We start from the raw sequence: 16837 nt of genomic DNA, 5'->3' as shown, positions 1-16837 counted from the left end.
AAATGTATAAGCTTAGCAAAACGCTAAGACCAGCACACACCTAACACACAAAAAAGGAAGGAATTTATAAAGACAAATTTCAGGATCACTCCAAGACAAAACCAGAAAAACTCTTCAAGGAAGAGCTAGGAGGTGGGACATTTAGTTACCCTGAGTACAACACCCTCAGAGCAAAGCCACAGTCCACATTCTAGTGGTGAGTGACAGGATTTGAATCTGGATAATAAGTTTATTCTCATCTGAAATCTGATAACTGGTAGAGAGAATAATAATACAATTGCTATCTTTTGCTAGCAGTTTCTATAACAAATAAAGGTATGTGTATGAGTGTGTGTGTGTGTGTGTGTGTGAGAGAGAGAGAGAGAGAGAGAGAGAGTGAGAGAGAGAGAGAGAGACACACACACACACACACCTTGGATAAAAAAAATAAAAATATAATGTCTTTTTTTTTTTTGCTAGCCCTAGGGCTTGAACTCAGGAGCCCTAGGCACTGTCTCCTAAGGGTTTTGTTCTGTTGGGTTTTGTTTCCTTTTGCTCCAGGCTATTGCTCTACCACAATAGCTCCACTTCCCACTTTTTGGTGGTTAATTGGAGATAATCTCAGGGACTTTCTTGCCCAGGTGGGCTTTGAAGCACAACCCTCAACTCTCTCAGCCACTTAGTAGTTAGGATTACAAGTGGGAGCCACTGGTGCCCAACGAGGAAATCATCCTTGTACACCTTCATTTTAAACTGTGGCTGTTGATAATACATAATCATAACTGTTATTTATGCAATATTCAGTTATATTCACATAGCCACAATCATATCATATAATCATTACTCAACTGCAATGCACAGCCCATACAAAATAAGAAGTGTATACCTCACTGGGACATTGATATTCCAAAGGCATCAAAACACTATAGCACCTAAAGCACACAACCTGCACTGGCACTTCAACACTTTACCTTCATTCCAGCTCAGGTATCTAAATCTACAACTCTTCCAGATTCCTTTTCAAAGGACAGAATGGTGACTCAGCGCATTTTCCTGATCATGCTGGAGCTTAAACACCCCTTAGTTACTTAGGTTTCAGTCCTGACCCTACTCTTTCAACATTCACAATTGCCCACAGTGACAGACACAAGGGAAGCTTATTTATCTACCAAGCAGCAATGGAGGTACAGTGATTTGCTGTCTCTGTTTCTCTCTCCAGTAACTCCCCAACTTGACACTCTAGACCACCTCACACAGGTCCCCCAACAATGCAGTGACCCAATTTTACATGGTGATTTGCTGTGTTTCTCTTTTAATCTGTGGCACTGCAGGCAGAGGAAGCATTTCAATGTTTTAATCTAAGCACACAATACTTTCAAAAGGATTGCTGCGTGTAAATTATGCTAAAATGATAATACAAGTAATTGTTCCTTCAGCTAGCATTAAAGATCAAACTAATGAAAAAAGTTTAGTACTTCCCGGAAATCTATTGTTTAAATAATGCCAGCAAAGACTATCGTTAGGGAAACATACTTTACATTCTAAACGAAAGCAGGTTTTTAGAAAAGAACTCTAAATTTTAATTTAAAATCCCCCAAATTTGTTATCACCGGACAGTGTGAACTACTGGATGCCAAGTGTTAAATGTGGACAGTATATTTAAATAAATACAACGCTTTTTTGTAATAGCCTGCAGAGCCGTATGAATACCCCAATCTCCTTCTCCTACCCCAGTCCTAACCCCACTCTCTCTCTTCTCTAGTATCTTATGGGCCCTTTTGAAAACAATTGCCATTTCATTAAGAGGTGCACTCCTTTCACAATTCTTCTAATTTCTGAGTACGCAAGAAACAAGCTTTCTACTAAAACTCTATTACCACAGTGCAATTGAGTGGAGGTCATGACTACATTTTAAAATGCATTCACATTCTCGGATATGAAAACAAGAGGCTCTTTTTTTCTTTTTTGCTGTTTTTGTTTGTCCATTTATATGTCTTTGGGAGAGTAAGGGAAGGCACAGAAATGGAGGGACAAAGGGTGAACAAATACAGCAATGGTACTCACTAGACACTAGGCTGAAAATGAACGATAGAACTTGTAGGTGGGGATGGGAGGGAAAAACTGGGAGAGAGCAAGGAAAGGGGTAGAATTATCCAAAAAGAAATGTACGCTTTACCTGACTTACTTAACTATAACCCCTTTGTATATCGCCTTTAACTGTATTTTTTTGGAAGGGGGGGGTCTTCCTTTTTGGTACTGTCACCAGATGGAGGTGAGGTTTAGTGATGCTTCCCTCCATCCGGTGACGGTACTGGGGATTGAATCCAGGTCATTGTACTTGCTAGGCAAGTATTTTGCCACTGAGCTACATCCCAGCCTTGTATACCACCTTTATAATAAATTTTTTTAAAGAACATGATAAAATATTCAATGTTATATGTCAATTAAAAAATAAAGACAGGTTGGGTACCGGTGGCTCACACCTGTAATCCTAGCTACTCAGGAGGCTGAGATCTAAGGATCACGTTCAAAGGCAGCCTGGGCAAGAAAATCCATGAGACTCTTATCTCCAATAAACCACCAGAAAACCAGAAGTGGTGCTGTGGCTCAAGTGGTAGGGTGCTTGCCTTGAGCTGCAGAGCTCAGGGTCAGTGCCAAGGCCTGGAGTTCAAGCCCCACAACTGATGGGGGAAAAAAAAAAATGAAGACATACGGTATGAAAAAAAATCAAGAGTAAATGTGTAATAGCTCCCATTGTTATTTATCAGACATCCCATTACAGAGCTTAGTTTTGAAAAGTCTCTGTGAAGAATTTAACATCTGTCATTGGCTGGGCTGAGAGAAGTCTGGATATGTGTGTGTGTGGGGGGGGTGCAGTGAGAAGTGTTCTGCATAAATGTCTCAAAACATATTTCAATTTAAAAATCAATACACTGTCAAATATTTTTTTAAAAAATACATTCACATTGCCAAGCACCAGTACCCCTTGCCTTTAATCCTAGCTACTTAGGAGGTTGAGATCTGAGCATCAAGGTTCAAGTCCAACCCAGGCAGGAAAATCCATGAGACTTCTCTCTCCAATAAACCACCAAAAATAAGCTAGAAGTGGAGCTTTGGCTCAGGTAAAAGCATGCTAGCCTTGACCACAAAATCTCAGGAACAGAGTGCAGGCTCTGAGTTTAAGCCCCAGGACCACACAAGAAAACCAATAAGTGTTTACATTAATTGTTGTACACTTTGAAGATTAGTTATCTAGCACAAATAGTAAATCCCAATAATGAACTGGACATAATCATACACATAATCTGGCAAGGGAACATGCAAATAATGACATAATGACACAGCTATGTGATACATATCTATCAGTATGTTTCACATCTTACATTACTGCATTTTAAGAAGTAAAATTTCTTGCAATTATATAGTTTACATATGCTCTTAAAATTGACAAACTATTTTTCAACTTTATGGTAGGTCTAGAAGCATGTGGGCAAAGGCTATTCATAAATACTGAATTATTTTATTTTATTTTTGTTGGTTGTGGGGCCTGAACTCGGCCTGGGCACTATCCCTGAACTCTTCAGCTCAAGGCTAGCACTCTACCACTTGAGCCACAGCCCCACTTTTGTCTTTTTCTGCTTATGTGGTGCTGAGGAATCGAATGCAGGGCCTCATGCATGCAAGGCAAGCACTCTACCACTGAGCCACCTTCCCAGCCCCCAATACTGAATAATTTTTAAATGGTAAAAATTGTTTTCGAATTTGTCTAAATCTTTGGATGTTTACAAATCTTAGAAAGAAACATACATGGCAAATACATACTGCCCTTTTGAAACTTTCTGTTGGCCACTATATCATATATATTAAACTAGGGATGGAGAGGGAAGGAGGAAAATCTGAAAGCAGTTCAATTTCACTGGTAAGAAATACAGCACCACAGAATGATAAGGAAATTATCACAGATATTATTAACTGTTTCCCTTCTGAGAAGCAAATATAGGAGAATATGTTTTCTTTGTCCTAAGACTGCTGATTTTAATGAAAAAAATTACCTGTATTAGCACAAATATGCTGTTTGCAAAAATAAAATTGGAGGGAGGAGTCTTGAGGCTTGAACTCAGGGCTTTAGTGTTCAAGGTTAGCACTCTACCAGTTAAGTCATGTCTCTATGGCCTTTTTTGTTGTTGTTGTTAGTCGCTGAACACTGGGCCTGGGCGCTGTCCCTCAGCTCTTCAGCTCAAGGCTAGCGCCCTACCACTTGAGCCACAGCACCACTTCTGGCTTTTTTCCGCTTATGTGGTGCTGAGGAATCGAACCCAGGGCCTCATGCATGTGAGGCAAGCACTCTACCATTGAGCCAACTTCCCAGCCCCCTCTCTATGTCTTTTTGGCGGCTAATTGAAAATAAGAGTCTCACAGACTTTCCTGTCTGGGCTGGTTTCAGACTTCAGTCCTCAGATTTCAGCCTCTTGAATAGCAAGATTATAGGCATGAGCCACCAGTGCCCAGTGTTTGCAAATTTTAATAACAAAAAATATGAAGCAAATAATTCAAATACCCCAAAATTCAAATACTTAAATTTTTACTTCAGTATTTTCTTAAGTAATTTTTAAGAACCTAAGTAAAAACACATGCTTTTAACAAATAAATTTAATAGAATCATGCCAAATTACTTGTAACATAAAGTATTAGTTACATATTCATCACAAGCATGTAAAACATTACCTACATTGACCAAAATCAAAGTGGCTTAAAGATGAAAATTTTAGTTGCATCCTAGAAAAAGAAACTAAGAAGTTGGAATAATTTTCATAGCATATCCTAGTGTACATTTCAAATTTCTAATCATAAGAATGGAATAAAGCTACTCAAAATAAGAAACAGACATAGATTTAAATGGACACTGCAAATTTTGATATCTTGCTGCTTTTGGTAATTATATAACTTACATATAAACTTACAGTAATATCATACCATTCCATACAATATATTCAGTAATTTTCTTACTTAGCAAATCACCAAAATTAGCTAATAAACCCTCAAAAATGCTAAATTTCTCTCATAAAATATGTTGCTTATTTTTCTTAATGAAATGCAGGCCCAGATCCTTTACTTTTTCAATATTCAGTTGTTCTTTTTGTTATTGTCCTAGCATTGAATTTAAAATATATAAAAAGAGAATTAATTTCTCTTGGAATGAGGGTTTCCCATGTAACAGAAATAAAAATGCAAAAACTGTATCACTTTTTTTTTTAATGAGAAAATAAACCAACTTAAGGCAGCAGCAAAAGATGATGGGAAAAGGATGTTAGCACTGAGATGTCACAGGCCCTTCAATATGCCCAAGGCAAAGGAGCTGCATACAAGATTAGGCCTGTCCAACCTCTGCCCTCACAATCCTACCCCAGGGACAAGCTCTATGAAAGGTTGGAAACTGGGGCCCATGCGTGCTAAGAACTTATTTTTTGTCCCTCCCTCCCTCCCCCCTCCCTCCCTCCTTCCTTCCTTCCTTCCTTCCTTCCTTCCTTCCTTCCTTCCTTCTTTTCTCCCTCTTTTTCTTCCTTTTCTGAGTTGTGGTCTTCTATTGTTTGGAATTATTTCTCTTCAACCACAAAATGTCCAATCAAAGTAACTCATTATAAAGTCTTTGCTTACTTATGAAAATCTAACTTCAATTCCTTTATGGCCATGCCAGAAACTTAAAGCAGATATACAAAATACATGCACTTAAAATACGCATACAGAGCTGGGAATGTGACTTAGTGGTAGAGTGCTTGCCTAGAATGCAGGAAGCCCTGAGTTCAATTCCTCAGTACTACATAAACAGAAAAAGCAGGAAGTGGTGCTGTGGCTCAAGTGGTAGAGTACTAGCCTTGAGCAAACAAAGCTCAGGGACAGTGCCCAGGCCCTGAGTTCAAGCCATAGGAATGGCAAAAATAAAAAAAAAAATGATAAAATACCCATACACACCAATATAAAACACAGAATTAGTTGTTACTAGGACTGACTCAACAGGAACTGGGACAGTGTGTTTAAGATCATCAACCAAGCATCTTAGGATACTTTTATGCTAGTACTTCCAATGTACTAGTTCTTTCTAAAAATAGTTGCAGATAATTAAAAAGAATAAACTAAAGTGTTTATTGCAGAATGTTAAATATATAGGAGGATATAAGCAAGAAAAATGACAGATATAACCAGAGTAAGGGAAGGGCTATAATTTCGATGTTGGTATCTCCTCAAATTTGTTCAACCTACTGACCAATATGACAGTGTTAAGAGGTGAAACCTATGGAGATTAAGTCAGAAGGGTCTGCCCTGATGGACAGGATTAGTTTACTTCTAGAAGAGGTTGAAAGGAGCTGCTTTGACTCTTCCCCATGTGAGGATGTAGCACCAAGGTGCCATCTTGGAAACAGAGAGCAGCCTTTACCACTCTGCATCAGTATCAGACATAGAAACAATAAATCTATGTTGCTTATTTGTGTGTGTGTGTGTGTGTGTGTGTGTGTGTGAGAGAGAGAGAGAGAGAGAGAGAGAGAGAGAGAGAGAGAGAGAGAGAGAGAGAGAGAGAGGGTGTCCTGGGACTTGAACTCAATAGTTTGGGTGCTGTTCTTAGCTTTTGTGCTCAAGGCTAGTGCTCTACTACTTGAGCCACATCTCCACTTTTGGCTTTTTTGTTAGTTTAAATATCCTGCCTTGGCTGGCTTTGAACCTCTTAGATTTCAGCCTGAGTAGCAAGGATTATAGGCAGAGCCACAGGTGCCCAGCCCTGTTATTTATTAATTACCCATCCTAAGGTATTTTGTTAGAGCAGAAAGACTAGGCTAAGATAGGAAGAGTCAAAATCACTATGTACCTATCTATCACTGAGATTTTTAAGCCTTAATGTGAGAACATAGTGCACTCTAAATATGAGACACAAAGAAAACGGGAAAATCACCTGCAATTGGAAGGATTATATTAACCATTGTTGATAAACTCAAATTCCAAATTCATAAACTTAGAAGCACACACACTCAAAGGGAATGGGTTATCAGGTAAGAGGCAAATGGCCTGTGGTTAAAGTTTAACAATAAGATAATGTACTCACTAGAGAGACCTTTAAAAAGTACATACAGGTTAATCTAATTAGACTTTTAACCCTTCTGCTTTGGGAATTTATAAAGACACTTAAACTTCTATTTTTGTGGAGATTTTTGGTGGTGTTAACACTTGTTAGGAAGGCACATTACCACTTGAGCTGTGCTTTCAGCGATTTGTATTTTTTTAGATAAAGTCTCTCTCTCTCTCTCTTTTTTTTGCCAGTCCTGGGGCTTGAACTCGGGGCCTGGGCACTGTCCCTAAGCTTCTTCTGCTCAAGGCTAGCACTCTACCACTTGAGCCACAGTTCTACTCTGGTTTTTTCTGCTCATGTGGTACTGAGGAATTGAACCCAGGGTTTCCTGCATGCTAGGCAAGCACTCTACCACTAAGCCACATCCCCAGCCCAGATCTCTTTTTGTCTGTACTGGCCTTAAAGCATAATCTACCAACAATTCTACTCATAGGTATATCCAGGAAAAATGAAACATATGTCCTTGCAAAACCTTATATATCAATGTTCACAGCAACATTATAAATAATAGACAAAAGGTAGAAACAATCCAATTGCTATCAATTGAGGAATGAATAAATATATGGATATTAATATACTAGTTAATAAAAAGCAATGATGTAAGACCAAGTATGGAGGCACACACCTGTAATCCCAGCTTTTAGGAAGCTGGGGCAAGAGAATCATTTGTTCAAGGTTAGCCTGTTTATATAGCAAGAACCTGTCAAAAATAGAAAGAAGAGAGGGAGAGAGGAAGAGAGGGAAGGAGGAAGAAGGAAGGAAGGAAGGAAGGAAGGAAGGAAGGAAGGAAGGAAGGAAGGAAGGAAGGAAGAAGGAAGGAAGGGAGGGAGGGCCACAACACAGATGAACCTTAAAAACATACTAAATGAAAGATGCTAGGAAGCCAGGAACAAAGCTACCTATCACATAATTCCATTTATACAAGATATTCAAAATTGGCAAATTCACAGAAACAGAGTATGTTAATAGTTGTCTAGGCCTTATGAGTACGATGGAAAGATAAAGAGGTTGACAGCTAACAGGTAGTAGGTTTCTGTTTTATTGATAAAATTGTTCTAAAATTGATGGGAGTGATAGCTGTATAACTGTGAATATATTAAAACCCCTGGAGAATTACATGTGAATTAAATATCAATAAAGCTGTTAGTTTTTTATCTTCAGTGGTAGAAGCCTGATTAGCATGCATAAAGCCCTGCTTTCAATCCCAGCACCAACCACAATGAGAAAGAACCTCTTATTTTCCTCTTATTTTTTTAACTTGCCAGAAAGACATAGCAGGTACTCAAAAAAAAAAAAAAAAATGAATAAAGGAAGAAAGAATGGATACACACACACACCAAATGTGAAAAAAAAAAAAAGTGGCTTGAATTTCAACTTTGCCATTTACTAAGCAGGAAAAGTCTCTACTACATTAAAAGCAAAATCCAGTGTCAATTCACAGGAGAAATCTCTCTCCTAAAGAGAGAGAGAAGTGAAGGGAGAGAAGGAAGAGAGAGTGAAGGGGGGAGAGAGAGAGAGAGAGAGAGAGAGAGAGAGAGAGAGAGAGAGAGAGAGGAAGGGAGGGAAGGAGGGAGGGGGAGAGAGAGAGAGAGAGAGGCTATTTGGGAAGGTAAGACAAGGGAAGAAGGGAGCGTGCCAGTGGAGAGAAGGGGATGAAAAAGATAGAAATAAATCATATGCATTATGGAAACAGAGTGAAGCCCATTAAAAATTGTAAAAGAAAGTAGGAGGAAGTATAAGAATAAAAGGAATGATACAATAATGATCAAAACACATAAAATGTATGCACAGAAATACTACAATAAAATTCCTTTAAAATTAATATATGCCAAAAATCAGTGTCAATGATAGTACTACTATTTTAGTTAAGTTGGATATATGAATGCTCATGTTATTATTACTCATTACATCTTTTGCATGTATCAAAACTATTAACATTCATTAATAGGTATAGGGATGCAGCTCAGTGGTAGATTGCATATTGATCATGTGTCACATCCAAGGTTTGATTCTTCACAACAAACACACATACAAAAAAAAATCATAAAATAAAACAAACAATGGAAAACACATAATTCTGAAAGCCTGGAGATTTTACTTCTCATAATAATCTAGTAAATGCATGCCATTTTCTAGATTCATACATTTTTTTTTGGAGTCTGGTGGAGGGGCCTGAACTCTGGGCCTGGGCACTGTCCCTCAGCTCTTCAGCTCAAGGCTAGCGCTCTACCACTTGAGCCACAGCACCACTTCCGGCTTTTTTCTTTTTGCTTATGTGGTGCTGTGGAATTGAACCCAGGGCCTCAGGCATGCAAGGCAAGCGCTCTACCACTGAGCCACCTTCCCAGCCCCACATGCCATTTTCTAAAAGGTTAATTTAGTCATTTCATGGTAACAGAATTTCTCTCCTATCTATCTACAAGAAACTTGACCCAATTCCTAACTAACTCTGCTTGGAAAAGTCTATAACTCATTTATTCCTTTTCTTTTCCCTTCCGCTTCTTCCTTCCCCCTCCTGCCTCCATTTCTTTCTTGTGCCCCAGAATAGGGTTTGAACTCAGGACCTTGTGCCTTCTCATCTTCATTACTCATGGCTGTAACTCTACAACCTGAGTCACATTTCTAATCCAGCTTTTAAATAAATAAATAAATATGTATAATTGTATTGTTATTTTTAGGTATAAGTCAAATAATAAGTACAGTTCTTTTTTGGACAAGGTCACTCTTTCCTATGCTTTCTCCCAGTTTTTCCCTCTCCCATCCCTACCCACAAGTTCCATAGTTTATTTTATACATAGTGTATACTGAATACCATGACTGCATCTGTTTACCCATACTCCCTCCCTTTCTGTGCCTGACTATGTTTTCATTTCCTGGAATTCATTTCAGTAAATAGTATTTTAAATGTCCAGATCTAGGCCAGCTTTTTGATGGTTAATTGGAAATGAAGTCTCAAAGACTTCTGCTGGGACTGGCAGGAAAAAAAAAAAAAAAGCTCAGCTTCTTGATCTCAGCTTCCTAATTAGCTAGTGAGCTATTTCTTCTTCTTCTTCTTGCCTCAATTTTTTTATTTTGGTGTAAAGGTGCTGTACAGTACAAAGGGGCCTATTTCTTCTTTAACCTTAGTTACAGCTTTAAAATTGGGTAGGTTTTGGAAAAGCAGCAGCACTCTTCTGACAGCACTGAGCTAAACACCTTGCACATTTTACCATGACCATTACCTTGTCTGATGGGAACTCTGGATCAGGCTGCCAGTGTTTATCTGTTATCATTCAGGGAAGAGTATATCCTGCATCTCACAGTGTCCACTATTCTTTAAACAGATAATCACCCATTTGTCTAAGACTATGTTGAAATTTATAAAGTTTTGGGAGAACCAAAGAACTATGCTTTTACACTGCGGGATGACTAGTTCTCAAGAGAAACTCAAGCAGAACATAATGGAACACACTTAGGAGGCTGAGGCAAGAGGTATGCTTATGTTTGAGGCCAGCCTGGGTTAGACAGTGAGTTCCAGACCAGCCTGCCTATAGACCCTGTCAAAAATTTAAAAATAAATAAAATAGCAACAACAACACAAAATAAACAATTACATATTTCTTTTTTATTTGCCTAGAGCCTTGCCCACTTTTCATGTTGTTAATTTCTAGCTAATATTTAATCCATCAAGCTTTCAGAAATGAGTCATGATTAAGGAAGAGATTTAAGGAAACAGTAGTTTCTCAAAGATTCTCAACTTCAACAGAAATTCCTGAAGTTCAAGCCTATAAACAGGGTCTACACCTGACAAAAACAAAAAGAACCATATAGATGATTATAGTTTAATGACTTGGGTCACATGTCAGACATGGGGCAGAGTCCATTTTACAGCCAAAATCTTCTGGATATCACAAATGGGAACAAATCACTAGCCATATGGAAGATGAAAAGCATGACTTGCAAGTTTCTGGCAGATTTGTGTATGTGCTATGGTAAAATGAGTTGGGAAGCTTGTTAACCAGATGGAAACTAAAACCACTGAGAAAAATATTTATGATTCACAAAGCTTCTGTCATTAGATGAGAAATAATTACAGTACTCATCACTGGAATAAAGAAAAGAAAATATACTTTTGGTGAGCTAGACAAGGGTCTTATTCTTGTACATTGTTTATCTTTCATGAAGAAAAGAAATTCAACCAAAGAAATTTCCTTCCTGAACATGCAGTCTAAGAATGTTTGTATGCATGCAGACAAATATGCAAATGTGATTGCTCACCTCCCTCAACTCCCCCTTCATCCCCTCCCCCACTCCTATTCCCCTGCAACCAATTCACCTCTTCCATAAGAACTTTGATCTCAGAAAGGTGAGGACTTATGTCTGTGCCTAGCTGACAAATCTCATCAAGGAGGACCTTCTCTCTCTGACCTCAGGGGCATCTTCTCTGAATTAAAAGTTTGAAGGTCACTGACCTCACCACCTCAAGCTCCAAGAGCAACTGGGAAAGTTTTAGCACAACCACCAGCCAGTCCAACAATGGTATTTTCATTTTCAAAAACAAAATGGACTAAGCAAATCTCAAGCAAATCACATTATCAAATGTAAAACAAATACCATAAATAGGATAACTGGGCTATAAACTTAGAGGTATGAATTGGGCTAAACCCAGTGTAAATGCTTACACTTTAAATATACATGATTTGTGCTTTGAGTAAATATAATGTGAATCTCTGGTTTCAGAATTTTTGTCAATAGCTTCAATATAATTACAGTTGTTTAATCATAACTCCCAGACCCAAAAGAGACACTATTAGAAAACTAGACCACCATGGCTCATTCAGTTATTACTTGTAATTTTATTTATAAATTAGTTATAATTTAGGTAGCTACATTACCTGAAATATAAAGACCCAATTAATAGTTATCTCACACGTAAAAGTTCCAGTCAATCAAAATATATGATTATTCTACTTACATTATATTTCCTATGATGGTTAAAAATAAGAATTAGGACTTTTTTAAAGTCTGGAAATTAAAACTTTAGAAGTTTCTAAAACAGAAGCTAATGAAAATAAAGCTCAGGAAAGTGTCATTTTTTCCCTGTCCTAAAAACCAGCAAGATCATACAATAAAATTAAAAAAATTTTTATATGAGAACATTTGCTTAAGATACCTTGAGTTTGAGTAAAATGTCACTTGTAATGTGTAAAAAGTTTACAGAATATATTTGTCACAAGAAGCACCCAGGATTAATACTTACACAACCACCAGCAAGGATTTCTGCTGGAAGTGGAATGGAGCCATCTCTTCTGGTAAATTTGTCTCGGACAAAATCATTAACCTAATTAGGAGGACAGTATCAGTTAACCAGAATTTCCAACCAGTTTTTCTATAGGCACATTGTTGCCTTCCAAGTAAATAACGTATCTCAGAATAAAATTTAAAATTATTAAATGTGTACAAAAGTGTCTTAATAGAATGCCAGTGCTGGCTGGGTACTAGTAGTTCATGCTGGTAACCCTAGCTATTTGAGAGGCAAAGATTTAGAAAATCACTGCCAGTGTAAAAAAAGTTCTTAAGACCCACATCTCAACTAATAACTGGGCATAGTGTCATACAATTATCATCTAGGTATATGTGAAGTATAAATAGAGGAGTCATGGTCTAGACAGCCCAGAAATACCATTGAGACCCTACTTAAAAAATAACAAAGGCAAAATGGCTGGAGGTGTGGCTCAAGTCACAGAGCCCAATTAGTGAGTTTAAAAAGAAGTACCCCCCCAAAATGTGTGTCAATCTTAGCAGCATCGATTTTAATTTTGTGCTTATAGTAATTTAAATAAATGACATCAATTCAGTAAGAAAAAAACTTACAGTCAACTTAATGGCCTTTTCTGGGGCAACTCCTATAAGCTGTGGTATCAGACCTAGGTAAATAGAATCATTAGCAAATTAGGTTTAAAACAGAAAGACACACAAAACAAAGTATTTTCTTTGTATTATTCATGCATCAAGTATTTCTAGACTTCCATTAAAATGGGAAAAGTGGCTATCCTAAAAACTCTGTATATGCACATAATAATTATTTACAAGTATGACACTATGTTTCTTGAAGCTATACATACTTTCCTTAAGCATGAATTTTAAAAAAAACTATCAAACTGGAATTTTTATCCAAAAAGCACTGAGGAAAAAATACAGCCTATGGATTTTCTCAACTCAGGAAACATTACCAACAACAATGAAACCAATTTTCCTCTCTTATTACAACGAACAACATTCAAACTTGCACAGAACTTGAGATATGCTAAAGTATATGGGGAAAACTCCACCCAGGTTTTGTCACAAACAATGCTACCTACGTAACAGTATATAGTAGCTCAGTTATAATAGAATACTAACTCCCACAATTTTCTCTTCAGAGAAGCCTTCACTATTCATTTATTCATTATTCATTCAGTATTCATTTATTTAAAGGAAAGCCACAACTACAGAGAAAAGTGCAGTTTTTAGTATCATCTAATGAATATCTCCAGTAAGCAAAAAGCATGCCAATTGTAGTTTTATTTACTAGTATATATCCAGTTTAAGACATTTTGAAAAGATTCCTCTCAAAATAAAAGCATTATTCTAAGAAAAGTTAAATTTCCCAGTCTGGCACACTAGAAAAAGAGAAAAATATATAAACAATTCAGCATCTGTAGATATTCATAGGACTCACTTTTCTAAGGCACACTGCTTATCCAAATTGTTAGCTTATATAATTTTGCATACATTTATAAAAGATGCTAACAATAAACATTGTATATCCTTTAAATCTTCTTGCCAAGGGAGAGTGCTTGCACGTTTGCTCACTGCTGGTCTTAAGCCTACTTTGAGGATGCTGCTGAGTGATTTTCCATGAGTTGAGAGCCAACAAGTAATCATGCATACAGGCTACTGTCAGTCAAACTGAATTATCAACGACAAACACAAATCCACACATACCTTTCATGGTTAGCAGGCTGACTTAAAAGAATAAATCAGCAGATGGCAGTCTTAACTTTCTAACCCTCCTGATTATCAGGCACAATTACTTTTCATCTTACTCCCATACAACCATGTCAGCATGTGTATTTGTTTTACAACTTGCCTTAGTAAAGCTCATGGAATTTTAATAAAGTACTGATTTATGTCATTTTATCATTGTTGCCTACAAAGAAATTTAGCTAATCTGTCAACAATTTTGTCAATCATCTGACAAAATAATGGACCAGTTCTAAGCAATATATGACAATCTCAATAATCACAGTTCTCACATACAGGACTCCTACAATCTTCTCCCTAGTATAAAATCTCTCATTTAAAGGATGGATTTTATCATCTCACACCCTGCATAAAGCCAGTATCCCTTCTCACCTAGTTACTATATTGCACACAATTAATATAACATCTAACCCAAATGAAATCTTCTCTAAACAGCTATTCATTGAGAAGGCTAAACTATGCATTGTATATCTAGGTTTCTTCTTCTTTTTTAACCTTTCCTTCTTTTTTTACTTTTTACTTAAAAAAATTGATTCTCCCTTATTCAAATCCCAATTCATAGGAAAAAAATCAAAGTTTATTGATATTTTAGTCTCCTGCACAGTGATGCATATTTTTCACAAGCTTTCTATGTATGCATAACTTACTGCAAAATAAATGTAAATATATTAAACCCTGTAAAATCCTGACACTTATTTTTTCTAATTTTAAATTTTACTGTAAAGGTGATATACAGAAGAGTTGCAGTTATATAAGCTAGGTTTCTTCTTATAATGTAAAACTCTACCAAGGAAAAGAAGTCATTATTTGATAATGAATAATTGGAGATTTCAAAGAAATAAAAAATTTAGGGCTACTGAATGCTGATTCCATTAAGTAAATTTTAGATATGAAGCCTTAAGTGAGCTTAAAGCAAGCCTTCACTGGTCAGTCAGCTCTGTGCTGAGGACAATGCACACTTCTTCCCATGGAGTGCAAACTGCACAGGAATTTAGATTGCTGAATATTTGAACAAAATTAATTATATTTATTCTCGGAACCTAGGTATTTGAGCCTAATTCAAAGTTATTCTCTTATTCTACACATAATCCCCCATGAGCATACTCATGACCTTCTCTATCAACTATCAATAAATCAAAGTTACATTTTTCACTTGACTTTTTGAATATTATATCAGTTGGAGGTGTTGGTTTTCTCCTGTCCATGAACATAAAGCTTTATTCAGGTCCAGTCTTCCTTTTTGAGGGAGAGATTCTAAGCCAAACTGTTGAATACAACTCAGAATGAGCTAGGGATTAATAAGCCAGGGTGTGTAAACAAACAAGTACAGTAAATTACATAAATGCCCTGGACTTGAGCATGTTGGGAGTATTTTCAAAGAATTTCAAGTGGCGCCCAAAGGGATTAAAAAATTAATCTCCAGCCCCCTCCAAGGAACCCTAAATTCTAATGTAGATGAAAGCCATTCTCTTTCCAAGGCGAACAAGTTCCTACAAAGCCAAGGGGTGGGGGAGAATTCTGCATGGAGTTACAGTCTGTAACGCTGACAACAGTCTCTATACTCAGTCTAGTGTTGGTGGTGACAATCTCTTTGCTTTGCTGTGTGTCTGAGCTAAGGGGAAGAAAGGGCAAGAGCCACAGTTTTCTTTCCTTTTTCTTTTTAATTCAGATGACTCATTGGAAAAGACTTACATCTGGCCTCCCTGGAAATGACAAAAAATATATATATTTCTTTCAGTTGAAACAAGTGTATAAATTCACTTTCAAGTAGCAGCCTGGCTTCTACTTTACAGAGAAGCTTCTATTTCTCCTCTTCAATGTACTGGGAAAGAAACTATTTCCGAGCTGCAGACATGTGTCTTAGCTTGTAAGGACATGGTAGCCTAGACTCATACTGGGGAAAAATACAGAATCTGGAATCCTAGCAGGAAGAAGAAATACTTGGCAAGACTAATACTGCTAGATACCAGAAAGAATGTAAAAAAGAAAAATGAGCAGAGAAAATAGAAAGAGCCTGAAATAAAATCCCTAAATTTAGCTGTGAAACTAGCCCACTTACCCCGGTAAAGTCCAAAGAAGCCCTCATAACGTAAGACCTTCTTAAAACAGTCAAAGCTGTTTTTGTACATCAGTTCCCCAACAACAGAGCCAGTGCCACGCTGGTTTTGCATCCGAGTCTTCACTAGATCTATTGGATACACTGCAGTGGCTCCCACAGCTACAAACAGAACAATTTTCAAACTTAAAAAGAACAAAATTAAATCAGAGTTCATAAAGAAAATATATCTTCACCTGACGGGCGAAAATATAAAACATAAAATTTATTATCACAGAAGACAATTACATTACATTCTTTTATACACTAAGGATGGGACACTTAACAACCCATAAATACAGTTGCTTCATGAAATAACAGTCGGGCTGGAGATATAGCTGGTACAGTGCTCACCTAGCATGTGAAAGGCCCTAGATCTGATCCCCAGCAGTCCAAAACCAGAAGAAGAAAAAGAACAAAAAAAGGTGTCAAAAAATGCTCTTTGATATCTTAGGTTTGTGACTTACAAAGTAGATTATCCAGTCATCACCAACATTAAAGAACCACTCACTTTCCCATAATCACAATTTAAATTATTACATTTTATAACATTCTTTTATATTTTCCATTAAATGCCTAAATATTATGCCAATTACTTCTGAATAATTATGAAATGACTATATATGTAAACTAAGTGACTA

At 37.0% G+C, this 16837-nt stretch overlaps 1 protein-coding gene across 1 annotated transcript in view; it reads right to left on the bottom strand.

The window, feature by feature from the left end:
• Slc25a12 (solute carrier family 25 member 12) overlaps positions 1–16837 on the bottom strand; it is a 100666-nt gene that overhangs the window by 13579 nt on the left and 70250 nt on the right. Inside the window, exons 11-13 of the mRNA XM_070020941.1 lie at positions 16161–16319; positions 12950–13002; positions 12336–12416 (exon numbers count right to left, since the gene is read on the bottom strand). Of these exons, the coding sequence (XP_069877042.1) occupies positions 12336–12416; positions 12950–13002; positions 16161–16319 (293 nt within the window). The remainder of the gene's footprint in view (positions 1–12335; positions 12417–12949; positions 13003–16160; positions 16320–16837) is intronic.

Source organism: Dipodomys merriami, unplaced genomic scaffold (genome assembly GCF_024711535.1).
Source record: "Dipodomys merriami isolate MVZ:Mamm:240054 unplaced genomic scaffold, mDipMer1.0.p SCAF_1, whole genome shotgun sequence".
Classification (NCBI taxonomy): domain Eukaryota; kingdom Metazoa; phylum Chordata; class Mammalia; order Rodentia; family Heteromyidae; genus Dipodomys; species Dipodomys merriami.
The sequence above is the reverse complement of the archived record's forward strand: the minus strand, read 5'-3'. Positions and strand labels throughout refer to the sequence as shown.